Source organism: Primulina eburnea, chromosome 5 (assembly GCF_022965805.1).
Source record: "Primulina eburnea isolate SZY01 chromosome 5, ASM2296580v1, whole genome shotgun sequence".
NCBI lineage: Eukaryota > Viridiplantae > Streptophyta > Magnoliopsida > Lamiales > Gesneriaceae > Primulina > Primulina eburnea.
In genome coordinates this window covers 2,091,271-2,117,567 of record NC_133105.1, presented here as the reverse complement: position 1 = coordinate 2,117,567, position 26,297 = coordinate 2,091,271, and the positions used below count along the sequence as shown (strand labels likewise).

Here is a 26,297-nt window from a genome sequence, read left to right as displayed (position 1 = left end):
GAGAGGGGGAAAAACCAAAAGAAACAAGATAAGACGATCATAAATTATATACTTGGGACTGTTAGAAATTTAGAATGTCCATGCACAAACGAATTACAACAATTGAAGTAAAGACTTAGGAGGTCAGAGAAAATACAGTGGATAGGACCAATTACAAACAATAAGACCCGGGGAAAATTATAGAAATACCAGAATCAGTCGAGCGCATCGGAAATAAATAAAAAGAGGGGAAAATGTTATCAAAGTTCAGAAAGAATTGCAGGGATGTAATGAGACAATTCTGCAGTCAGTGACTGAAATCCATTGACAAGCTGGGTATGAAATTCTTGATCTTCCTCCCCAATCAACCGAAAGTGTACACGAATGGCCCGCTTGCAAACAGCCATAAATTCAAGGAGTGCAGCAATCAGTTGCTGCAACTCCTGAGATCGGAGCCTTGTCGCAGGCTCACCAGAAAGGAATGCTGTACAAACACTCAGGACTCCACTGTTTACCTGTTAAGTGTGATCAAATAGTTCAGTGCATGGAAAAAAAATTTGAACGGAGAACCTAAAACCGGGTATTGGATCTAAAAAAAATTCTCCACATAACTAAATCGGGTAAAAAGAAAGGAAAATTTAGCTGATGCAAAAACTTTAGCAAATATAAGATCATGGCTAAACATAGATAGGATATATAACTCACTTGTACCGCGACCGAGCCTTGAAGTATCCTTTGTAAGCTCTGAAGACGTGGGAGTTGATCGCCTTCCGAACTGCGTGGCTCTTCAAGTTCATTTCTTAATGCCGATGTCCGAGTTTCAATCATTCCAATAGCATTCTCCACTGGAGAGAACTCAAGTGATTCGGACTTGGTTACTAGAAGGCGGTTCACCAGGGCAGGAAAAGAGCCCTCAGTCTGTAGCACCGTGCGTCGTTTCCATTGGTCTTCCAACCCACCTTGAGTCTTTCCATTTTTTGTGAAAGGGGTATCATATAAAAAGCGATCAAAGACCCTCGCACGAACACTTCCAGTGGAGAGCGAGAATATTCTCTCTCTTCTGCTTCCCAAGTCCTCATCCTCCATAACAGGATCAACCGCGGTTATTTGAAGGTAGCAAACTTCGGGCAGCAGTTCATCTGATTTCACCTGTCTAGAGTCTGGGATGACATGCAATGTTGTACCATCCATTCTCGACTCATATATATGACTAAGTTTCTCCATTATATCACCCAACCGCACATCGCGAGGCTCTCTATATACATATTCCTTTCCATCAAGCTTCCCAAATTTTTCACCATAAAATCCCACCCTATAATACGTTGCATCAGCAAAAGGTATGGGACTTGATTCTTGCTCAAGAATGGACTCGTAAATATTGGTCAGCATCGTGTGGCATTTAGCCAGCAGTCCGTAGGCCCTTCTGCTCTTATATACTGGAATTACCAGTTCTAGGATACTGGCACAGAAATGGTGGAGTTCAGCTTGGGAGAAAAGCTTATTTGCAAGTTGCAGGTACTTCACAGCTGAGTCAACAGTAAGTTTAGAAGCACCATATCCTTCAACCTCGGCTGTCGAAGCCTCAGAATTTATCTCCCCAGTGACCATAGGGCAAATTTTGCGTAATGCACTTACATGATCAGAGCTCCATACTCCGTCATTCCTACTTACAAGAGCCTAGAAACGGGTAGATTTTGACATAAGTACAAGAGATGAAGAGATTTAAATTAAAGTCTCACTTTGTACTATCCTACAGCAAGTCTTGACCCAGTTAAGCTACATGTTCGTAATTCTGAAACAGGTGGTCATGACCATGAAAGATCTGCCAGGTTCCCATGATTGTCATGTTTAATTTTTTGTTAATCGCGTGTTAAGGCTGCATAAAAAGTTAAAAAAACACGAGGCTTTTCGAACCTGACCTCCTGATTGAAGATTTGTGTGTGAACATGAGGTGCGTACGACCAAAACATAGATAAGCTAAATGTGATAAAAAATTATTTGTTCATCAGCGAGTGAGTAAACTTTAGTAACCTCATCCATTAAATCCATACAACAAAAAACAGAAAAAGAAGCACAAATTTAAAAAGAAAATACATAAATAAGAAACCAAGACAATCAAACTAGGCTACGTTACAAAGCAAAAGGAAAATAGTAGCTATCTGGCGCAATCAAAATTGGCATTCCGTTATTGTTTGTGCTATTAAAGAAAGATTAACATAACAAATTCACATGATAGGTATATTATAAGAGAAATTGAAACTATTCGAGGCTGTGATTAAAGAAAGGTACTGATAACACTTCTTTCAACATGGTATTATAACTTGCCTGCTCTTCAAATCAAAATTACAGTTACGATCTGGTATTTTCAGCTTAAGCAAAACCAATACTTTTAACCACTCTGATCTGAATTGGACCAAAACTATATGGAATTGCTACATCTTATCTGCTTAAACCAGAATGGCACAATTTTGAACTCGTAGCTGTTGGAAATAAAATCAGGAGAATTTCCATAGTCTCCTCTAGACAATAAAAAAGGACCCATTTCCACGATAACAAGAGATTTTTACGAATCCAAAAATATACCGGATTAAAAAGAAGTAGAGCAGATGCATCTGAACTAGTATAACAAAAGGCCTATAATGTAACGTTATAATGAGTTCGACATGTTTTTCTTAAATTTGCTTCCTGAAATTTTCAGTAAACTTTATTAGGGCATGCTAATACAGTTTTACTTGGTTTACACCTAAGAACGCTAATCCTTCCCACAGCCAGTCATCTAAATACTTGGCAAGCTGAATTGTGCTTGGTATTCCTTAAAGAAGCCACAAATAGCAGAACTTTACCTGCATCACCACTCCAGCAACAGCAACAGCACACTGCGCTGCTTCAGCCCAAGACTGCATCTCCTGATGTGCATCACACAGGTGCAACAACCACATTATGTGAAGATCTGGAACTGGAGCAAATGCCATTGCAAGTTTGTAAAAGCTCTCAGCAGCAGCATATCTATCCAGTGTCATGATAGTAACCTAGCAAAATAGAATCGGCATCATTGACAATTTCAATGGAAAGTGTACTCATGGCATGGAAGATGTCATATTAGTGATCCGGAAAGCCAAAATATACCAGAAGTGCATGCTCTAGGCTGGCATCAAGAGCGAAAAGAAGACTGTCTGAAAGGGTCTTTACTTCCGACCAGGACCACTGAGTCTCTTTTTCATGACTAGCGACAGAAGCCATGTCCGGAAGACCACACTCTCTGAGTATGTTGAGGCTCTTCAGTTCATCCGCAATTTCCTCCAAGGATTTTCGAAGACGACGCGCTTCACCGGTTTCTTCCAGTGTTCCATCAGATCTTATATGTGTAACTTGAACTTCAGACATCAATTCTGATAATGTAATAGTTAGGACGACACGTAATCTAGCCGTCTGCTTAAAGTTAGAGAAAGAACTCTGCAAAACAAAAATGGATGAAATCTAGCAATTATAGAAAAAAGGCAACAACAATTGTGCAAGGTGCATAAGCAATCCTACCCGTACAAGTACCAGAAGCCCAATTACAGCCCTTTTCCTGATATTCTCATTTCGAAAAACTGAAAGCCGGAGAAGATGGAAAGCAATTTGCTTTAGAAAGCGATCGTTTTCCCTTGCCATTAGCACAGCCCCATGAAGCTCAAAGACGCTATTGAACACGGGAAACAGAACTTTCCAGAAAGCCAGAGGTTGGTTATGTGAGAAGACAATCATAAATATTGAAGTAATGCAGTCAAGTTTTCCATAATCTGTAGCAATGCTACGGGATTCGACAGTTCCAGAGAATTTTTTAATTGTTTCCAACACTTGAAGACTAACTGCAGTACTCAGGTTCTCTTCCCAAAGTTCCTGAGACAACAGAAGTATTAGATGTCTAAGAATATTTTTTTAGTATCAAGGATGACCAAATGACTGGAGGTATATCATAATTCAAGCAAATAAAGACACTAACTACAATACTTCAAAGGACAGAACTTTCTATCACCAGAAACATCCTACCAGTTTTTGTCTCAATATTGGATGCAATGATTCTCTTAATGCTTGTGTTGAAGCTCCAATTCTTGACGATTGGGCCTGAGCAAGAGCCTCTCTCAAGGAATATGGCTGACTAGGTGAGTTTAGCTGGGAGTTGACCCTCTGCCACAAATAACCATTTTCAGGCGTCCCTTGAGGCTGCATCAGTTGAGCTTTTAGATATTAAGCACTGAAAGAAATGAAATAAGACATAAAATTGCAAAATGATCTTCATCGAGTAAGATTGAACAAACTCGGTACTTAACATACTCCGACTTCTAGGCGTGCGGCCTCCAAGAGATAATGGTTAATTGCAGGAGAAAGTCTTTCAGAATACTTTGAAGAAGAGGGCTTATCTCCAAGCGGACTGCGAGAACTACTTCCCATAAGCATGCCACCTTCTGGTTTTCTGTGCTGCTTAATTAGTGATTTGAAGTTAGCAGAGTATGCCAATAAAGTGTTCAGAAAAAGAAAATTAAAAAAAGTGGAATGCAAGACCAGAGATGGCATGATGACAAGTAAAGCAAATGATCTATTAAGACTCCATTGACATGAGAGTGGAAGCAACAGAGTTTCACTATCCCTGGAAAATACAGGTACCAAGTAAAATATAACAATGATTGATCAACGTACAGCTGATGAAACTAGATATAATGCCAAGGTTTCTTAAGTTTACCCTCATCACACTTCAATCATGAGATGGCAACGTCGAGTTATGAGAAGCAACTTATTGAAGAAGAAAACCTTCACCCACATAAGAGATCTTTGATTTGGAGAAAATAACCAAGGGGACATCACATGTCCAAACCGATATTTCCTAAATTTAAGGTCTGGACGCATTATTATCTCCATTTTTTGTAAAAGATACAGCTACCCACCTTGGGGTCTGATGTCCATAATCCAAACGGGGCGAGCATATGCTAGCGCCTTCTCTTCCCCTACCTCCAGAATCAACTCGCAAGTTGCAAGGAAAAACTGGGGCCATTCTGAAACATTATTTTCTCTTCTGGGATTAATGGGAGAGAGAGGAATAACCATGGCGATGCCCTATCAAGTTGTCTCCTTAAATCGGGACCATACCCTCGATATTTAAAAATACCAAAAGAGTTCGACGATTAAAAAGTCAGAGCACCAGCCATGGAAGACAGTAATTCAAATTTCTACTAGAAAAACTTAAAAGAAGTTTAAGAGAAAGATCAAGTAATTAGAACATGAGAGGGATATGAATCGCTATTAGGCTATTGTAGAAGAAAAATGCTGGAAATTTTATATGACTAAACTCCAAGTATTCACAGTCTCATATTCTACATTCATAATGGTTCACAAAAGTAAGTAACAACCATGTGCAAGAAAATAGGTACGAGGAAAGGTAGGCATGGCTTTCACAGCGAAGGAACTCAATCAGAAACTTAATTACTTAAACAAACATCAGAGAATGAAATGCAATTTTAACCCATAAAACTGTTTATCAACAAACCATTAGCTTTTCAACGAACAGAAAATGTCTGAAAATTTGCCAAGAAAGAAAATAACATAAGATGTAACCTCAAAATGAATTAGACATTCTTCCAAAAGTTTGAAAAACAATCTGGTGCGAGCAATACTTTGCTGCCAGGCCTTGATAAGAGAGGCATCATCCAAATTACGTATAATTTGCAAAATAATAATCAGAACTTCACGCTTCTCAACTGAGCTTAAATTGTAGAAAACGGGCATTTCATCAAGTATCTGTAAGAATGCAGAAAGAAAAGAGATGAGACAAAAAAATACAAAACCTACATAGAAAGCAACATTAAACACGTGTCGGTCTTCCTGCTTTAAAAATACATTGCAACATTTTAAGAAAATATCAACAAATGAAAGAATAATCAAGTTTCTTGTGCGCAGCACATCTAGGGATATTGACATATTCCTGATGGAATATAACTTAGGGTTGTAATTCTAACTGATAAAGGTATAAACAATTTAAGCCTTGCGACGCATAATCCAAAAGGATTTAATAAACTTACATACCTGGCCTACAAGGGGGAAATATAACTGAGCTATATACAATTTATCTTCCAGCTTTTGATAACGAACATCAAACTCATGCTTGCACAAAAGAACCACCAAAATTCTAGCAGCCTGCATATCCTCGTAAAGAAATATTTTGATTAGGCATGAGAGAATAAGAGTTGAAGTAAATGAACATAAGTTCAATGAGTTAAATAATATTATGAAGCTAATCTTCATATCCTGTCAACACATATATTTTTCACACCTTAGCTCGCATAGATAGATCCTCATGATCCAAAGTAAGGAAAATCTCTTGTATAAGGACTGCTGACAGATAATTTCTGCGACACATAAGTGCACCACATCAGGAACATCGAACATCTCAATAGAAGGTGGTAGGGATTAGATTTATATAGGAGAGTACCAAGACAGACAGAAATAGCATTAATACCATCATTTTCATTGATAAAATATAATTTGGACATCATTCCCAGAGAATGCCATTAAGTAAAAAAGCAACACTTTAACAAACTGAATATAAGAAAAAACAATATCCACGGGTTAAAGGAACTCAGGGTAAGAACAAGGCCCTGTAGTACAAATATTTTTTAAAACTATCCAAAGACTTACATGATACATAAATTTTCAAATCGACTGAAAGTCCGGACGGCCGGACCTATATATTTTTATTGCAGAAAATCGTTAAATTTCTGTATCGACCTCAACGGTTAAGCATAAATAGTAATTTTGCCCACAGTTTTCAGTAACATGTTCAGTAACATGTAACAACTTTTAGAAATAACTAGATAAATTGGCAGAAAAAAGTAGAGGATCGTCATCAAATACTATATTTACAACCCATTTCAACCTCAATTCACTCGCAACATCTAGAGGAACTCCATTCAAATCCATAGAATTTACGGACCAAAAAGACTGAACAAGTAAAGCTATTAAAATTCTTAGGATCTGAAAATTCCCTGAAGACAGTTTTTTAGAAGCTCAAGCAATTTTACGCGGGCCCACCATATTGAAAGCATCCACGCAGAGAGAGACTTGGTAGCTCGAAAGGACTCATCATGAGAGCAGCAAACAGGATAAAGCACTCATACAAGTTACATGGTGCCATGGTGGGTATATGACAACAAGTTGCAAGTGTTACCTATCTGAAGGATCTCTTCCAGGCATTTCCACAAAGAGATCATGATCACATAATATCTGTAAGAATGTAAGCTTGCAATCATGCAGCACTGACTGACATACCCCAGAGAATTTATCGAGGTACAAGGATACCTATACACAACAAACATAGCCCCGTTATATTTAACTACCATACAGGAATTAAACAACAGGAAGACAAGTCTCCTTGCTTAAAAGAACAAGAAAACAAACAGCCAAGTAAGAACAAAAAGGTTCTAAGAAAACAATGCAGTGTATGAGTCGCTTATGAAACATGCAAAGCAAACTTGTTCCTTGAGAAACAAAAATTCAAGGGAAATGGAGAAAGGAATTCATGGAAACAATCTTCATGAAAAGTTATCGCGGCACAATCACTAGCCATCTACTCAAAAGAAATGAAAACACATTTACTACCGACTTTTGAAAACATAGATGCAGTTGGACATTAAAGCGCGGCTGTTATGTTTAAGTTCCAATTATACCATCCAACTTAATTCAAGGAAAACTTCTTTTTCTATATAAACAAGTCTTTAAATTGATAGGCCGGAAAATTGGTTATAAATTAAGATAGCGTTTTAGGATTTTCTAATTTGTTTATTAAGATTTTTTAAGAAAAATGGAAAGGTTTGAGATTGATTTAAGGTCGTGTTTGGAATGATAAGACTTGAAATCATTAGATCCATGATTTCAAATTCTGACTTGTTTGGATGGACTAAATTAAAGTTAATTATGAATCCACTCTATATCAAGTTAGGCATTTTCAATATTAGTGGTGAAATGAGTGGGCATATAGTTTACTCGTTCATATTCCTCTGAAAAAAATCAACTTGACGTCCTTACAAGGAGGACTTATTTATTGCAACTGGTTTTTTAAAACACCAACTAAAAGCATATAGCTTTATGAATATTTTTATGCATGCTTGGGACCGGAAAGAAGTAAAATTATGTCTTATAAAATCAGAGCAGCCTCAAACAACTTCAGAAAACCAATTAAGTATGAAAAACTTATGCAAAACTGACATTTTCTGGAAGAAGCAGCTGAAGCTTTTATTATATCATTGAATTAAGGTAAGTTGCATGATCGAGTAAAATGCAATTTTACCAAAAACTATAGCTGATGTTAATGGTGAAATTCAAATCTGTGGTACGTTCGGTGAGACCACTGCTTTTTTCTTTGAAAAACCCACCATCACGTAACTTTGATGGCATACAGTTAGTGCCTCTGAATGACTGCCCCAAGACTCAGATTTTCATAACCGCATATAAAGATGAAGGAGCAGAGAATATGTGACATAACATCTAGAGTATCATTACTGCTAACATGAAGAAGAAAGCAAAGCTCCAAGAACTTAAATAAAGTAGAAGATACCAGTTCAAAAACTTGGCGAGGCTCAATTGTTGACAAAAGATCATAACAAAAGAAAGCCAAGCTACTGTTCAGATACTTGGCCAATCCTAAACCTTTTTTGCAACGCTCATGAACTTCGGTTAATAGGCAATCATACAGTTGCATTATACATCGAAAAACACCTTCTTTCAACTGCATCGGTGGAACGTCTTCTCCTACGCCAAACAATCCATATTGAAACAGGTGAACCAGAGAGGAGGAACATGAAATCAAAACGAATCAAAGCAAGCAAGTTCATGAATGATGATTGTTCATAGATTTCACAAAGAATAAAATGTTTTTTGGAATGCAAGTGCATGAAATTTCACTTAGTATTAAGGAAAAATGATTTTGGCTTTCACCACTATTTAGAATTATATTAGTTTGTTCTTGGCCTTTATTTTGGACAGTTAAAAATGGTAATGGTACTAAACACTTCTAAAATATCACCTAGAACTATAGGCCAATGCAAATGTGAGGTGAAACCTGGACTAAGGTGGTAAAAAAATTTATCCGGTAAACAGCTCCTAACATTGCAAATGAGACGATTTCAAAAAACTTCGTCATAAAGTAACATGGAGTATGATAATAGATACTAAATATCGATTAAACTCATGCACATAAAACGAAATTAACTTGGACAAATAAAAATTAAAAGAAAAACAAACTTTTGCCGTCACTAGAATGAACAATATAATCTAGCAGCCACACTGTCCCTGAATCGAAAACATTTTGCGAAAGGTTGGAAATTATTCTGAATCTTAACTGGATAGCAATTATGGAAGACCCCGGAATTTTGGGAAGCAGTTACCTGAAGGAAGATTTTGATAGAACAACCGAGTCTGTTCCAATGCCATGGATTTGACAATTACTTCAAGGAAAAACCAAGCCATGGCCAAAACATCATCGTAGACTGGGCCAACACGGTAGCCTTTTGCCTGGATTTCGAATAATGATTTAAGAAATAAAAGCACTACGCATGTGTCCGCTGATATGGAATAAAATAATCATGGAGTGTACTGGCAAAAAGACAAACATTAGAAACATGTACCAAAACAGAGTTGTTTGTCAATTTATGGAAACTTTAACAAAATTCTCATCCAGGGATACTCAGCTAGGGAGAGTGTTAAGCTATATTTGCAAATATATATATAGCAAAATTCATGAATTTCATCCATAAACAGTGAAAAAACTAACAGGAGTATTTGAAATTTCCACTCCTGTCTTGCACTGTATCATGGCAGAAGCTTTTTACAACTTAAACTAACAATAGAAAATTGAAGCCTTTAAGATTTTATAAAATAACCAGTACTCAGAGCCATTTTCACCAGGTTAGGTTTAGAAGACAACCAATTCTTATGTACTGTGATAATTAAGAAAATTTGGATTAACATATTAAAGAATTTGATAACTTCATAAGATATTACTGGCACAAATTAATCTTGAATGCCCAATACAAATTAATGCCCCGCAATTTCATAAATTTATGCTTCGACATCTTAAAATTATTTATCATGCGTAATGGAAAATTGAAAGGCATTAGATCTGAAAGTTTTAGAATACCATTTGAGGACGAATAATAGAACAGATATAGAGAATCAGACTAACAATGGAAAGAAATCCTTGTTGCTTTTATCTGGTCTTGTCTATAAACAAGGATACAGGATTTTGGAGTTAAATGCCAAACTAGCCTAGGCACTAAATTACCTTGCTGCGGGCCAAACTTCCCCACACAGTAGACAGACCAGGATATACAGGTGGTTGACGACCTCCAAAATCATCAAACACATAGTCGACAAAGTTCACCAGGAAAAGATTCCTTTCACCGTCATCCACAGACTCTTGCTGCACCCTATATAACATAACAAAATGATCACAAAAGTGTGTCGTCACGGACAAAAGAAATGATAAATTCTTACAAACTCGTTTAGCTAACCATGCACAATAAGAAACAAGCCAACCACTAAAAAAGTAAAGGTACTCTTGGTGAAATTCGCAACGATAAACAATACCTTGTTAAAATGTTAACCATAGCTCTGAAGGCTGCGACCTGAACAAGGAAAAGTACACAGTAAATACCAGATAAGCAACCAAAACATTCTTTTAGAAGTCTACCATATGACACAGCAAGAAAATAACAAACCCGGACACTATTTAACTAACAAATAAAATAACATAAAAACCCGCTATTTTACATAAAAGCACCTGCAGAGTCTCTCCACCACTGCCAATGAGATGGAGAAGCATGTTTAACATAGGCTGAAGAAACTGAAGCAAAGCCGTAGAATCAACATTTTTCAAGCTGTTGATTGCCTGAATAAAAATATGACCCAGCTTAAGAAAACATTGAATAAGAGGTTTCCATGGCAACAATTAATATGAATAACAATATCGAAAGAACATTGGTCAGATTATTTCAGTTGTAAGCCATTGTTTAAAGACAACCCAGGAACATTACCAACTTTGCGTGTTAAAAAGTACAAACAGAAAATCCCTTGTGTCCATTTAGTTCAATGAATTCATACAAACAGGTTCAATTGTCAGAGTAGAGTCGGATAGTTATCAGGTTTAGACTTTAGAGGCATAATATAAATAAGATGTCGCGTAAAAAGTATCAGTGGTTGACCAAAAATATCTGTGAAGCACGTAATGGTTCATTCAATTAGGAAGAAAAGATGGTATAACAAAGTCACAAAAATAAACCTCAAGAAGCTCAGATCCCCAAGGTGGACTTGTTCGAAGAATGTGTCTATCATACTCAAGGAAAAAGTCTCTTATGCGCTCGCTGATTGGATATAGTGATGAACATAAACGCAACCTCAGTCTAAATATATTTTTGCCATCCTCCAAGTAATCCACTCTCTCCTGCCAAAGAATATCAAAATAGAAAAAATTTAACATATAAATATCAAATCAGCAATATAATTGAATGTAACCAATTATGAAACAAAATAAAAGCTAAAATCAGGAATACAATTCGTTACAACCAAATCGGAAAGCAATGTAATTTTATGAATTCTTGGATAGGGGGACCAAATATGGTGGAAGAGTCGAACAGTACAACAAGATTTGCCTAGTGACTAATAAAAGTTGCTCAAAGCAAGCACTGTCAATTGAACAAAAGACAAATCATTCATAAAGTTATAAAGATTAAAATTTGCTGTCCACGACATACCCTGGTACCATCTTGAAGATAGTGTGGTACCAAATCCCTCATAATAGGTAACGAAATATCTGATTTCAACCTGCACAATCCAGTGAAAAATACAATGTTATCTAGTGTTTTGCGTGTTCGCTCCCATTTGAAAGCAAAACATATTGTCCTAGTAATTAATTCAACTAGAGGTCCTAGATTTACATAAATTACTCAAGAAACGCACAGATGGCTTTCCTACAGTCATACTGCCAAATAAAAGTCAGAAACACAGCAGCCTTTTGCATTCACATTACATCATTATTTATGTAGCAAATAAAAACCAGGCACTGCTAATAATTAGATTAACAGAGAGAATTCTTGAGTTTCACGTGATTTAACCAGACTCGGGTGAAGGAATTATTGTTCGAGCAAGGGTTCAGACTGTTGACCCTAGCTTTATACAATAAAAATAAGTTTGCAGGAGTCAGCTTATATGAGGAGAGTAAGACACCAATTCTATGACCTATGAGGATAGGAGGATTATGCAGGACTAGGGAGACTGGAAAGGACAGGATGGTGGTGGAAGCTGGTGTGAGAAGAGGGTGGGGGGGTGGGGGTAGTTGGTGTGGAGAGAATTATCTTCAGCTGTGTCTCTTGACCTCGAAACATTTTTTTCAGACTACATAGCATCACAAAGCTACTAATTTCTGCCAAGGTACTAAATTACTAATTTCTTTCAACACTAAGTAAAATCTGCATGGTAAAAAATCTTGGCTTCAGGTTTCAATAAATTACAAAAAAAAACAAACAGAAAGTCAGAAACCATTAGTTACGTGCAATATCACAGCCCAACCATATAAATTCCAAAAGTTACACTCTTGAAAAAATCAATTGTTAATTAAGCATGCATGCTTTAAAATCTCATGATAAGAGCAGTTTTAATCTGGGTTGTATATTATTACGCTGTCACTGCATTTAAATATGTGAAGGATGGCATACAAACAAGTGCATCAGCATTATAACATGTTAATGACAATCTAAGGGATATAAACAAGTCTTGTCAACTCGATAACATACTGAACATGAGTGGACAACGGAAGCGAGGCATATCCTATCACCACCTGCAATGAATAGACAAAACATTAACAACTTAAATGAGACTACACAACAGAAGAGGTAACTGACATAATAAACAGACATATGATGGCCAGAAACTGGCACATGAAAACAATTTGTTATTGACTCTGGTCTTTGGCCCCGTAAAAGGTAGACGAGTATGAGATACTAGATACAATGCCTCAAATGCTAATAGACTACATCGCTCTTACAGGTTTTGGAGCTTCAAGCTTTGTTTGAAGGTCTACATGAAAGAAAGTAAACAAGAGGTGGTGCATTGGAGCCCAAATGGCAGGCAAAGAAACTTTGATTTCGTCATGGTAGCAGGCGACCCTAGCCCCAACAGCAATTTGAGTGTGAACGTATTTCTGAAGTGCAGTACCTGGTTCTCTTGGATGCATCACCTAAGGAATATAATTTTCAATCGATATGATTCACAAATAAACTTGTTTAAGTGCGTAGTAATATTGAATCTACCTCCAACGGTTGCTTTTTGATATCTCCATCATCCTTTCTCAGTTCAACCCGTATAAACAAATTTCTTTTTCTACTCATGCTAACACTCAATGGATAAACATAGAGACAGTGGAAAAGCTCTGAGAAAGGCTCATTCCTCAATGTTGTCCGAAAGTCAAAAGCTTGGAACTGTAAATAAAACAATTATGGCTTGTCTTGGTTAGAAGACAAAATCGTCTGAATATTAATTAAGATAATTAGACTGGCTTATCAAGTTCTGATTCCTATAAAAATATTATCCATGAGATATATTTGAATTTTGAAATAATAATTTCCATCAGAATCGCAAAAGTTCAAAAATATCCACAAGCCAGTCACGCAACTCTTACAAATTATACAAGTTATAAAATATCATTATAAAGGATGCATACATAATTATTGGCAGTATTTGAGAACCCAGTCATTGATCCATTTCTTTCCGTCTCTTTCCTACCAGAGGACTTTGACTCCAAATATGCATTCTGAACTTGATCAATTCTGTAACTGGATCGGTCAGCTACAGAACTTTGATTGCCCTCATAGTTTATAGTTTTGTTATCCAATGCTTTTTCTGAACCAACTTGGACAGTTTGGAGCTTTTCAATTTCTAATGTTAAGACACCCTTCACGGGTTTATGAACCTTGTGCTTAGGATCCTGACAAGAGAATAAAAAGAATCATTAGAATAAGAAACCACCATCACTAGAATCATGAATTTAATGACTACTTGTTTACGGATAAAAAAAGAATTAAATAAATAGTAGATATGATAGTATTAAAATTAGGAGGCTGCGAACTGCTCATGCCCTATCCTAAGAAGAGGGGACCTATCCTAAGAAGAGGGGAGACATAAAAGAAAACAATGAATATGGCCAACAAAGACACAGATTTTGCATACCGATATTTGAGGGAAAAAATGTTTTAAGAAAATAATAAATAAATAAATAGACGTGAATGAAATGTAACCAGGAGGGAATCCTCAGTATAGCCTTCTTTAACTTTATTCAGATTTGACACTTCAACCACAACAGAGTTACCACTTGAATAGCCCAATTTTCCATCTACTGTTATCTTTGCAACTTGTTCAACAGCAGCCTCTTTAGAACTTGAACCCAGCATGCTTGTGGTGAGAGGACTGCTGGGAGAAGCAGACCCGCCAGAAGCAGAAGAAACCCCACTATCAAAAAGCGGGATGATTGCCCAGGCAAATGATTCTTTGTAAGGCATCATTCGAGACCACACTTGCAGCTTTTGCTTCTCCCTCTCTGTCAGGTGAACCTGTTTGAGGGAAAAACATAAGTAATGTAAACAGGTGTTGAAGTACAATCAGTTAAACAAAACTTTTTGTGTGAGATATTGACATTGATATATTTAAACTACTAATGTGGGAAGATATTATACATCATTTAGCGTTTAACTAAATATAAATCTCATTTTCCTATCCTTCATCACGGTGAACCAGAAGTGTAACGGTCATTCCATCAAGCTCACCTTCCAAAAATCAAATAACCTCATTTCATGTCCACGAACCATTAAAATTTACATATGTACTAACAAGTGACAGGTTGAACTTTTGCTTACTGGTTCTTTACGTGAATAAACAGATGAAGTCACTCCACCTTCTTCAGTAGCAGGCTTTTCTAACTGGATAAGCAAACAAACTGAAGCTGATGGTGCATCGAGATGGAAGATACCATGTGCTTCACTAGAACTTTCTTTCTGGAGATGAAAACATAAAACAGGTACACAACCAATTTATTTGAAAATCATAAAAGCACACAAAAGAAAGGGAAGGCAACAGTGAGAAGGACATTTCAGCTGAAACCCGACTACAACTTAAAATGCAGAAACAGAATACAACATCAACAGATTAAGCCTTACATCTTGCATTTCAGCGGGTAACATGTGGAAAATGAAATCCTCTGAAAGTTTTTCTCTTCTCTCCCTATTGTATAAACAAATGGTGCCATAAAATGGCTCTACAAGGGGAAAAACAGGTATTTTCAGATGGGAGTGAAAAAGTGGTAAAACAAGATTCCAAAACAAGAGTAACAGAAGAAGAGACAGGGCATGGCATAAAATACCACAATAAAAACACACATTAACAAAAACATAGTGTACAAACTCACCAACAAGCCCGGCTTGAAATGACAAGGATAGCACCTTCACTGCAATCTTTAGCCCACTACAAGGAAAAACATAGTTTGAAATAGCTGGAAAGAGTTGAAATCCAATGCAACTAGATTTCACATCCACACACTAATGCACTCAGACTCGGTCAGAGAAACCTGTTATTATGAAGTATATTAGTCCCAGGAATTCTTTGACCAAATATTGTTGACCTCTCATTTTCCCAGTCAAAAACAGGCTCATAAGCAGGAAGCGGAGATTCTCCGAAATGCTGCAAATGATATAGAAAGATGTAAAGAAATATTAAGTGGTATAAATTACGAGAGATGCCATCCGCAGACCTTGGACATTTCAACATTTGATTGATCATGAAAGTTTGATTCTGAAAAATGACTTCCAGATGTGCTAGGCTTTTCTACCTCCGTTGAATCTTGTAATGTGATTCTTCTGGCATTAGCCAGGTCCATTTCTGCAAATGATTTAAAAACATGCCTTATATCATGTGCATGCATCTTTCACAGAAATGCACTAATCTTACAGAAACACGTCATTGTACAATGCTATTGTAGTGGTGCACTTCCATAGTTCCATTGAGTGTGAAAACCGAAATTCCAATTACTGTGATTGCCGCAAGGAGGGGTGGATGCAGGAATTGTGTGGGGAGGGAGGGAGATGGTTTGATGATTTATATGTATTTTGAAGTCAAAACTTTAATATCTTACCTGGGGGACCCCCTACCCTACTATTTGAGGCCCAGACAGAAAAGAAATTTAGACACCTAAGAGGGTTTAAAGTTATTCTTATTAGTGAACTACATCCATGGAACTGAAATGAATACAGTCCATTGCAATTCATTCCAAAGAGAGAACAGTAGTACATACCATCTACTTCAATTTGCATAGAACAATGTTCCTCTAACAAAGAAAAAGAACAATCAGCTTTATGCATACCAACCTGTTTCCATATCAGTGTCAGGCCCCTCAAATATCTGATTATGAAATGGGATAGGGCCAATGCTTTCATAGTGGCCATACTTGTATTCATCTTTGACCAAGTCCGTCCCATAGCTCTGCACAAGTTCATTTAGATGTGGCCACTGCTCCAAATTGTCATCCAACTATAATAAAATAACAAACTACGTCAAACAGTGTAACCATTAGGCTGATTTGACTAATCAAACAGAGTAAGTCTTCGCTAAGGAACAACGTCAACAAGTTTATGCAGCAATCACTCATGGGTCAAAAGCGAACGCAAAACAAAATTAAAGATGGAGATGAAGACAATAGGACGAAGAAATATAGAAAAATTACTGAGAGAAAAAACATGAGAAAGAGTGAAAGAATAAAATGATTGGTTGTGTCACTTCCTTTGACCTCAAGCTTTTGAGACAAATGGTCCTCACATTGTGTCAGAGCGAAAATCACATATTTGTTTCACATGAATTGCAGTTGAATTCTATTATTGGAAGGGGATTGTTAGTAGCAATAATTGTGCCTACTGCCTACTAATACAACAATCTGAATAAGGTGCTTTGACTATTATATACTTACAAGATCATAGTTGTACTGCTACCTAAATGAAAAGTACCCGATCTCATGATTGGCATCAGAGCCATGAGGTCAAAGGTTCAACATCCTTGAGACGGAAAACTCCAAATATTTTCAAATTGTTACTCTAGGGTGCTCTTTCTAGGCCTTTGTTGCCTAATGTCCAAACAACTTGAACATATACACACCTTGGATATTAATTCTGAATATATACTTTCGATTTTCGGATTACATGTGGGGCATGTTAAAGATTAGAACTTTTGATTCTTCCAAACACCTTGCGCGAATACAACGTATACAATATACCGAACAACTTGCACACATCCCGATACTTGCACGTATACACCGTGGATATTAATTCAGAATATATAGTTTTTGATTCTCAGCTTACATGTGGGGGCATGTCAAAGAATAAACTTTAGATCATCCCATCTTCCAAGAGCACGAGCTTTTGAGAAAAATGGCATAATTGAAGAGGAAGGGGGAGGCGAGGGATACATAACACGCTACTTAAAGTTGAAGGATAAAAGAGACACATGTGGTTAACGATCTCATAAACCAAATGTATTGATGGTGCAAGGAATGAGTGCCTTGTGGAATAAGAACACGACAAGGTGTGACTTACCTAAGCAGCTTGATTTTCGAACTCTTAAGGAACTTTGAGGTAATTATTTACAAGAAATTTGCACCTAGGCATACGGGCTTTGCTTGTTGAGCTTAACAGCTAATGCAGAGTGTGCTCCATGAGATTTTAACAACTGTGCAACAAACAACACTAGATGGGTACTTCATGTCAAGAGTCCCGTTTACTACAAGACTGCACCAAGGTGTAAGGGCTCCCTTCACTAAGCCTACTTCCTACATGCAGGGTGTGGGCGTGAGTAAGCTCCACGAGTTTTTAACAGCAGTGCAACAAACAGTGCTAGACCCACTTCATATTAGATATGCATATCCAACTACATCTAAAACTACAGTATCAAAATTATTCAGAGCTGAATAAACACACTCACCAATGGGTCCAACTTAAAGCAGTTAGAAAAGGAATGGCGCAGAATTCTTTGGAAACGTGGCCCATCAGCCAACACATTATCCATGCTAGACACAGGTTAATGACCTGAAACAAGCTTGAGGTGAAGACGCCGTCAATATAACAATATTACTTACTATGTATCAGTCGAGTTTGTTTAAAGAAACAATTTTAGTAGAACCAACGTGGAGTGAAGTAAAAAAGTAGTCTGCCCCCTCTCAACTTCCTTCCCAGCAGAAAAAAAAAGGAACAAAAATTAAAATGGTTCAAGAGCTCGTCTAGTATCCCACAAGCCCCTTATCTAAATTTGTTAAAGGTATCTTTGTACATTTCACCCATTTCTAAACTCTTGTAAAACAAAAGGTTGCAGAGAACGGCCGTACTCCACCAGTTAACCAAAACATGTGAAACTTCCTATAAAGCATATATCTTCTGCTTATGCATGAGATAAAAACAAAGAATGACCTAGATCCAAGATCTTCTAGATCCCCAGCCTCTGATGTAGTTTGACATTCGAAAATTGATATAGGCCGAAGCGATCTGGCAAGATGGGAAACAGTAGAGGAGAAATGAGTATCGGGAACTACACCATCGTTTTGCTGATTATATCTGTGTGATTGGTTGCGAAGATCCTTAGTAGAAGCCGTTGGTGAAGACGGTGTCGTATTCTGCAACAATGTGGGTTGTCTATGGCGGGGGCAGCTCCCCTGTAATGTAGGGTTTAACCTGCGAGAGGAGAGGAAGTCCTTCCAGGAGTCAACAAGAGTCAAACACCCCACTTTTTAAAATGGTAAAATTTCCTAATTTCCGATCAACATCGTTTTTTATATAGCCAAAAAAAAAGTCATTTTTCTGTCCAAAAAAAAAAGTCATTTTTTTTAACCAAAAAAAAAGTCATTTTTAATAAATTTATCTAAAGTAACAGGATTGAGACAGTTTTTACATCAACGATTAGTTGTGATTAAAATATATTTTTTAGGGAAACTTTTACAGCAATTATACTTTAAAAAATTAAAAACAAAAACTTGTGTGAGAAAGTTTCACGGATCGTATTTGTGAGACGGATCTCTTATTTGGGTTATCTATTAAAAGTATTACTTTTTATGCTAAGAGTATTACTTTTTATTGTCAATATGGGTAGGGTTGACCCGTCTCCCACATTAAGATCTGTGAGACGGTTCACATGAGAACCACTCAAAATTAAAGTGTTAAACCAATTTGATCCAAAATGTGATTTTAGAGATGACATTTTATAATAATGGTGATCATTATAAAATTCGGTACTTGAAATTTAATAACGTGATGATTTAGTTGAAGTATTTTTCTACGTCCATGCTTGATATTTATGCGAATATCATCATCATAAAATTTATATATGATTACACGACGAAAAAAATCCAAGTTCAAATGAATAACTGATTATAAAAAAATTAGAGAAGTGTTTTCATCAGATTAAAAAAGATGCATTGAAATACTTTAATGCTTGTGAATCGTCAATTGCATGTTAATTCTGAACTTGGGCAGACCATTGATTTTTTAGGTGAATTAATAATTTGTTTCTATTCATTAATGTAATGTAATGAATTGTGTGTTCGTGTTCTCTTGAGTTGTACAATCACTAGCCCGGGTACATTGTTTAAATATAAGTGATTAATGCGCATTAAAACACCAACACATGTAATAATTAAAACAAACTTTCAAAACCGTATTTCGACAACATATATATATATATATATATATATATATATATATATATATATATATATACATATATATATTATTTATAGATAGTACATAATCAAGTCCATTAGCATTTGCTTCGATAATAGGTCTGCTCAAATATTTTTAAAAAAACGTTATAACGAATCCATCAAAAATTGTGGTGGAGCCTTTTTATTAGTAAACATTGTTTTCTTAGGAATGTCACTAGAATAAGCACATTATACTTATCACCTTATTTCTCGAGAGACATCGTCTTTCTCTAAATACCAAAAATACATTACATGATATCTTCAAAATTCGATGTATTTCTGTAAGTGCATGACACATCTCATTTTTGTCGAATCTGAAAACTATTTTTAATTGCCTCATATATAAAGGAAAAAATATCGAACATGAGAGGAAACCTATAAAATCAATCGGCAAAAACTTGTGTGAGACAATATCACGGGTCGTATTTGTGAGACAGGATCTCTTATTTGGGTCACCCATAAAAAAATATTACTTTTTATGCTAAGAGTATTACTTTTTATTGTGAATATGAGTAGGGTTGACCCGTCTCACAGATTATGATCCGTGAGACGGTATCACATGAGACCCACTCAAATCAATCTTGTTTTCAACACGAATCAATGTATTTTAAATTTATAGTTTAGTCTAATTCCTTTGCACTCCATAAAATCCATAGTTGGATCCTGCTTTCGTCTTATCACCACCATCAAATTAGGACGATGGCTGTCAAACCCTTTGCTCAGTCGACAATTCATTTTTGCCAGCTTTAGTAGTGTTCTTCATTTTTCTTTAGTACGTGGTTTACTTCGCTTTCCATATGTACAACACCATTACATTACAAACCTGATTAATCGATAATCACCTTGAATAAAATATCAGAAAGCCGCATTTTACGATTATGTTCTTGAAAAAAAAATAGAATTTCGGTCTTGACCGACAATTGCATCCAAACCACAAACGATCCAATCATACACCCGAGCTCGGAGATTGAAAATAATGTTTTTTCACCGTCTGATGTCTGATAATGACGTTCCAGTCCATTGCCATCCAAAACATGTTTTTTTAAAAAAAAAAAATTATAGGCAATTATTTTTAACTATTCTATAAATATTTTACTAAAATAATCAATATCCATGTATTGAGCTCGACTTTATTATGAGTGATTTAAAAAAAATGTTAAATATAAGATATTGTACGGTATGATTACTTAATATATAACAATGTGTGATATATATTGAAAGAATGAGTCTCATGTGAGACCATCTCACGGGTTATAATCCGTGAGACGGGTCAACCCTATCCATATTCACAATAAAAAGTAATATTCTTAGCATAAAAAATAATACTTTTTTATGGGTGACCCAAATAAGAGATCCGTCTCACAAATACGACCCGTGAGACTGTCTCACACAAGTTTTTTGCCATATTGAAATGTCTATACTTGTTCTATCAACCAAATCACCAATATTGAATTATAAGGTTTGAATTTTCATTTAAACTAACATGCTTGCAAATAACAAGTGAATGCTAATAATCAATTTAAAATCTTGATAGTGTAGTTTAAATATTGATTATCATTGCATTACTTTACTTCGTATGCACAAATTTTCTAATCAATATTGCTTATAATTTCGTATTAAGGGCGGTTGGGCGGCGCAATTGTTGATTTAAAATCGAGTCAATTATTAGTAGGGCCATGGTCGGTAAAACCTAATACCATATTCGCCAATTATAAATTTATAATAGGAAGAAGCTCGGATCATTTTTCTCTATATAAATCGTTGATACATGGGAATTACATGCCCAACAAATTAAGTGAAATTCAATTTTCTGAGCTTTTTAGCTTACAGTTCTCTGTCACTTTCTTCTTCTTTTTTGGGTTTCGGGTACGTTTGGGTATTTGAAAAAAAATGGTGAAGATTGCTTTGGGTAGCCTTGGTGATTCTTTCAGTGTTGGGTCAATTAAATCTTATGTGTCTGAGTTTATAGCCACACTTGTTTTTGTTTTTGCCGGTGTTGGCTCTGCCATAGCTTACAGTAAGGAATATTTCTACCACTTTATCTAAATTATGGTGTAATTGTGTCACTTTTGCTGGAGTTTATACATGATTTCGCAACATTTTTTATATCTATATTTTTATAGAGAATATTAAATGACACGAATTCAAGTTTGTATTAATTCCACTTTACAAAATAAATAATAAAGTGTCGAGTAAACTGCATGCATTTACACAAATTTCCACTCTTCCACTTAAAAACCTGATTTCATTAATGTTATCGTGCAGACAAGCTCACATCGGGTGCCGCTCTCGACCCGCCAGGCTTGGTGGCCGTGGCCGTGGCTCATGCATTTGCACTGTTTGTGGGAGTGTCGATTGCAGCCAACATCTCCGGTGGACATCTGAATCCAGCTGTCACGCTTGGATTGGCCGTAGGAGGCAGCATCACCATCCTCACTGGCCTCTTTTATTGGATTGCTCAATGCCTTGGCTCCATAGTCGCTTGTCTCCTCCTCAAATTTGTCACCGGTGGATTGGTACGTTCATATTCGCATATCCCTCAATTTCTATTTTTAAAGCCAATAAAGCTAAAACGTTGATTCCAGTTTATTATTAATCATAAATCGATTGAATTTTTAAAATAATATTTTTTATTTTATTTTATTTTATTTTGTCAATTTTAGAAAGTTACTAGGAAAAGCACCCAAAAAAAGTTAAGGTGGTGTGGTCCTCTACTACAGAGTAATACAACGTGAGAATGTTTTGTCATAAAATGTCGTGACTATGTCATGTATAGAGCTAAAACACCAAGTTCACTTGTTTATCTTTTGAAAAAATTGGGTACATGCAACTCAAAAAAATTAAATAAACTGGGTACACTTTTCCGTCGTGTTAAAAAAAAGACACCGCACAATAGACCCGAAACCGTAATATTCGATAGTCGAAACATTCACTCATCACAACTTTTTATTACACAATTAAGAATAAATAAATAATATATATTCTGACTTGAAAATGTAATTTGATGCAGTCTATTCCCACTCATGGAGTAGGAGATGGGGTGAGTGCATTCGCAGGGTTAGTTACGGAAATTATCATAACCTTTGGATTAGTGTACACGGTCTACGCCACAGCAGCAGACCCCAAAAAGGGCTCCATTGGAATAATTGCCCCGATTGCAATTGGGTTCATAGTTGGGGCAAATATTTTGGCGGCAGGCCCATTTAGCGGTGGATCGATGAATCCGGCTCGATCATTTGGGCCCGCAGTTGCAAGTGGAGATTTTTCCGAGATATGGATCTATTGGATCGGACCACTCATCGGTGGAGCACTCGCGGGCCTGGTCTACGGCGGTGTGTTTATTGGGTCACATGCCCCAGTCCCAACTTCTGATGATTATGCTTAGGGAAAAAAAAGGGTGTCCGTTTCAATTGGTTTTTTTTCAATGGGTAATACGGTGTCGTATCTTCTGTTTAATGCTTTGATAATTGTTATTAAGGAGTTTGTACTTTTCACTTCTCAAATTTGAATAAAATGTGAATGTCCATGAATTGTGAAATATTTTTCCAAATCACATACTGTATTTGCATAATACATGTTATTTTACATAAACCTCCCATGCATTTTTCTTTATAAAACATTTCAATATTTTATGCTAAAATTAGCTTTAAAACTCAAAAATAAATTTAACTTGACATAGTTTATAGTCTATATTATTTTTTAATTTTTCATGAAACACAATTATAAAAAAACTCTTGTTTTATATTAACTAGTGTTTGGGTTCGTCGGTTGTGTGTTTGTATAATGTTTTTTTTAATGAAAAACAAGAAAGGAAAAAAATGATAAAATGAGAAAATTAAAAAAATCTTAAATTAGAAACAGAAGATAGACAATCATTAAAAAATTGAAGTGTTCGAAAATATAATAATATTTATGATAAAAATAATAAAGCGTGAAATTGGAAAACCTTTTGGTCCAGGGTATCTTGGTCATTTCATTAAAAATACTACCAGCTCGTTGTTAGTTGTTACCCCACCCCGCGTCTCGTCTCCTCCTCCGAGAAGACTTTCAACAAATCAGACTGCAAAAATGGCTGTGAGTCTCTCGCCTCTCTCTCTTTCTTTGCATTTTTGCACACGACCAGATCAAATTCACCGATAAAAGATTTAAAATTTCCTTTTTAATTGATTATTCAGTATTCTGGATCCAGTTAAGCAGAGCTGTGATGATGGAGGTGGAACCTCCTAGCATATTGAGGTATTTGATTGGATCAGTGATAATGATGCTGGGTGTGGTGTTGCCAGTGGGATACATGATGTTTCGTAATATACGGGTTGCATCTTCCTCTCCTTACTCCAAACAGACGTAGGTGTGCTTTTCTCATATTTCAATCCAATTATTATTTTTCGGTTTTGTGAATTGTATTTGATAGCAAAGTTTAATGATTCGTGTTGTAGGATGCTGTCTTTTGCTTCTTGATTCTGGGCTTTGTCTATTTTTGGGGTTAGTTTTTCAATCAAAATATAAAATATTATGTTTGAACGATGATCCTTGGAATCGATATAGTTCGAAATATAGAATGTTGTCTAACGTTCATAGTTGTGTAGAAATAGAGTATATACAAAAGTAGTTGAACTTTAAATTTTCATGCTTTTGCAGGAACAAAGTTTTGATATGGCGGTGTTCTGGTTGCCGAATATTAGAGTTTAATCCACTTCTTATTTTATGTACGAAGGAAGAAACCATATCATGGGATCTCCGCTGATTTTACATTCTCATTGCCGTCTACACAATTTGCTATATGGAGCTGTAGTTTGAGGGTGACTGAATGACTAGAAAATTGTGTTCTTGTTATCGATAGTGAATTAAAGCTGAATTCGGTTCGTCTGTAATGTCCATGTTAATGGCATATGCTTTTGATACGAAAGAACAGATTTTGGTGCATCTTCTGATGCAAAACTTGACCTTGAACTTTCTTTTTAAATCAAAGCACACGCTTGGAAATTCTTTTCTTGGAATGTGAGAAGTGACGGATTGTTTATGACTTGATTCATATGCACATGCTTGTGAGCTTTAGGTGCTGAAAAAATGGGTGAAAGTTGTATGAAAGGGACACTTTGAACAACCTTGGTTATATAGATTAAATTTATGTTAGTAAAGCCCTTTCTTTTTCTCAGTTTAGTAGATCATTGAAAAATTCGTATTGTGACAGCTAATGATGATAGTTTCAACTGGAAGCATGCTGTGAGTCTGTGACACATTATTATTGAATTAAAAAAAGGTATGTTTGAAATTATGATTGGTATGAAATTACATTGTGCCATTTCTCAAGTTGAGAAATTGGGATAACACTAAGGAGATGCCTGAACTTCTACTCTTGTATTTCAGATGAGTGGTGGTGTATTCAGTTGCCAAAAGTTTCTCATTCCTTCCGTCGTGAATTGGATTTACAAAATACTGTATAATCTTGCTTGGCAAGCGACTTCATTATTCATTCTTTAATTTTCTATACTTGTATTTGCTTGGTTCATCAGCTGTTGGCTGCTATATTCTTTAACAAAATTTGCTACTTAGTTTAGGTTGATTGTTATTGCTATTGGTCTTAGCCATGAGGGCTTCTCATGGATGACCGAGTCCTCGTTTTGGGCTTATTTTTCTCCCATGAAAGGAAACAAAAAACAATCCGCTTATTTAAGCTTATGCTTCTAAGAATTCATATTTTTGTTGCATTACTTGACACGTTTTTTTTTTGTTTCCACATCTGAATTCAGATATCGACTAACTATTAATTTCTGATCTCTTTTTGGAAACTCTGCATTAAGGTAAAGCAGAAGGCATTTTTCGCTGTTACGTGAAAACATAACTAAGTGGCACTAAGTATTGTCGTGGCTGAATTTTTTCTCTAGTGCAATACAAGGTGGTGCAGAATTCCTATTCAAAACATGGAGGCGTCAGCTTCGAACTGATGAATGTCATTACTATTTCCTCACTTTCATGCAACAGGAATTTTAGGGTATTTATTTAGGACTAGAAAATGATTTATTCCGGAGAATAATTCCCAGTCAACTTGCGCTTTTGTTCATCAACCTCTGTAAAATTTCTTGTGTTTGTCTATAAGCTTGCAGGACTGGAGACATGGCGTGGTCCATAGATAATGTGTGTTGTCAGTTGAGGCAAACCGTCTGGACTTGCCTTGTTAATAAACTTGGTAGTAGTATATGGTGTACCTTTCAGCTAGAGCGCAACAATCTGTAAACAACATCGATACCTTTTTCAGAAAACAATAGTCAACTAGTTAATGTTATACTATTCTGAGAAACGATTCGTACAATACAAAAACTAGCTGATACAGTCGTAAACAAAGGTAAGGTTCCCGAATGTTGGTGGGGGTTCGAGCAGAGCACCAGCCAAATTGCAGAAGTTGAAATCATATCAGAAGCAATCTATTTGGAGCAAAACAAAATATATTTTTTATATTGACATACGCGAGAAATTTTGATGTGCCCAAAATACAAAAAGACGACGTGTTGAC

The 26,297-nt window shown here is 36.1% G+C and overlaps 3 protein-coding genes across 12 annotated transcripts; 2 read left to right on the top strand and 1 right to left on the bottom strand.

The window, feature by feature from the left end:
- Positions 1-20: 20 nt before the first annotated feature.
- On the bottom strand, positions 21-18,818 carry LOC140832193 (guanine nucleotide exchange factor SPIKE 1). 4 transcript variants are annotated; one of them, XM_073196069.1, is made up of 31 exons: positions 18,501-18,818; positions 18,019-18,132; positions 16,416-16,578; positions 15,803-15,930; positions 15,620-15,732; positions 15,461-15,516; positions 15,213-15,310; positions 14,913-15,050; positions 14,298-14,609; positions 13,724-13,987; positions 13,314-13,481; positions 13,049-13,240; positions 12,798-12,841; positions 11,760-11,829; positions 11,288-11,449; positions 10,790-10,897; positions 10,597-10,634; positions 10,292-10,436; positions 9,396-9,522; positions 8,567-8,760; positions 7,181-7,311; positions 6,287-6,362; positions 6,040-6,150; positions 5,572-5,754; positions 4,297-4,440; positions 4,012-4,185; positions 3,514-3,861; positions 3,106-3,432; positions 2,823-3,008; positions 685-1,656; positions 21-494 (listed from the first exon to the last, which is right to left on the bottom strand). In XM_073196069.1, the coding sequence occupies exons 2-31, from the start codon at positions 18,100-18,102 to the stop codon at positions 240-242; spliced, it is 5,511 nt and encodes a 1,836-aa protein (XP_073052170.1). In that variant the 5' UTR covers positions 18,103-18,132; positions 18,501-18,818; the 3' UTR covers positions 21-239. The 4 variants fall into 4 exon arrangements, with proteins under 4 accessions (XP_073052170.1, XP_073052169.1, XP_073052171.1 ...); XM_073196068.1 differs by having other exon boundaries at positions 18,019-18,122; XM_073196070.1 differs by lacking the exons at positions 14,913-15,050; positions 15,213-15,310; positions 15,620-15,732; ... (2 more) ...; positions 18,019-18,132; positions 18,501-18,818 and having other exon boundaries at positions 15,461-15,503.
- Positions 18,819-21,555: 2,737 nt separating this feature from the next.
- Positions 21,556-23,326, top strand: LOC140832192 (probable aquaporin TIP-type). Its single transcript, XM_073196067.1, has 3 exons — positions 21,556-21,803; positions 22,052-22,302; positions 22,797-23,326. Exons 1-3 carry the CDS (start codon positions 21,677-21,679, stop codon positions 23,169-23,171), a joined length of 753 nt encoding a protein of 250 aa, XP_073052168.1. The 5' UTR covers positions 21,556-21,676; the 3' UTR covers positions 23,172-23,326.
- A 384-nt stretch (positions 23,327-23,710) lies between these two features.
- On the top strand, positions 23,711-26,054 carry LOC140832191 (uncharacterized). Of its 7 annotated transcripts, none has more exons than XR_012118081.1 (4): positions 23,721-23,860; positions 23,976-24,130; positions 24,425-25,778; positions 25,884-26,054. XR_012118081.1 is itself a non-coding variant. In XM_073196065.1 (4 exons), exons 1-2 carry the CDS (start codon positions 23,855-23,857, stop codon positions 24,132-24,134), a joined length of 165 nt encoding a protein of 54 aa, XP_073052166.1. In that variant the 5' UTR covers positions 23,724-23,854; the 3' UTR covers positions 24,223-24,268; positions 24,425-24,769. The 7 variants fall into 7 exon arrangements, 3 of the variants coding, with proteins under 3 accessions (XP_073052167.1, XP_073052166.1, XP_073052165.1); XR_012118080.1 differs by having other exon boundaries at positions 23,724-23,860; positions 24,425-25,046; positions 25,154-26,054; XR_012118083.1 differs by lacking the exon at positions 25,884-26,054 and adding an exon at positions 24,223-24,268 and having other exon boundaries at positions 23,724-23,860; positions 24,425-24,769.
- The last annotated feature ends 243 nt before the right edge of the window (positions 26,055-26,297 follow it).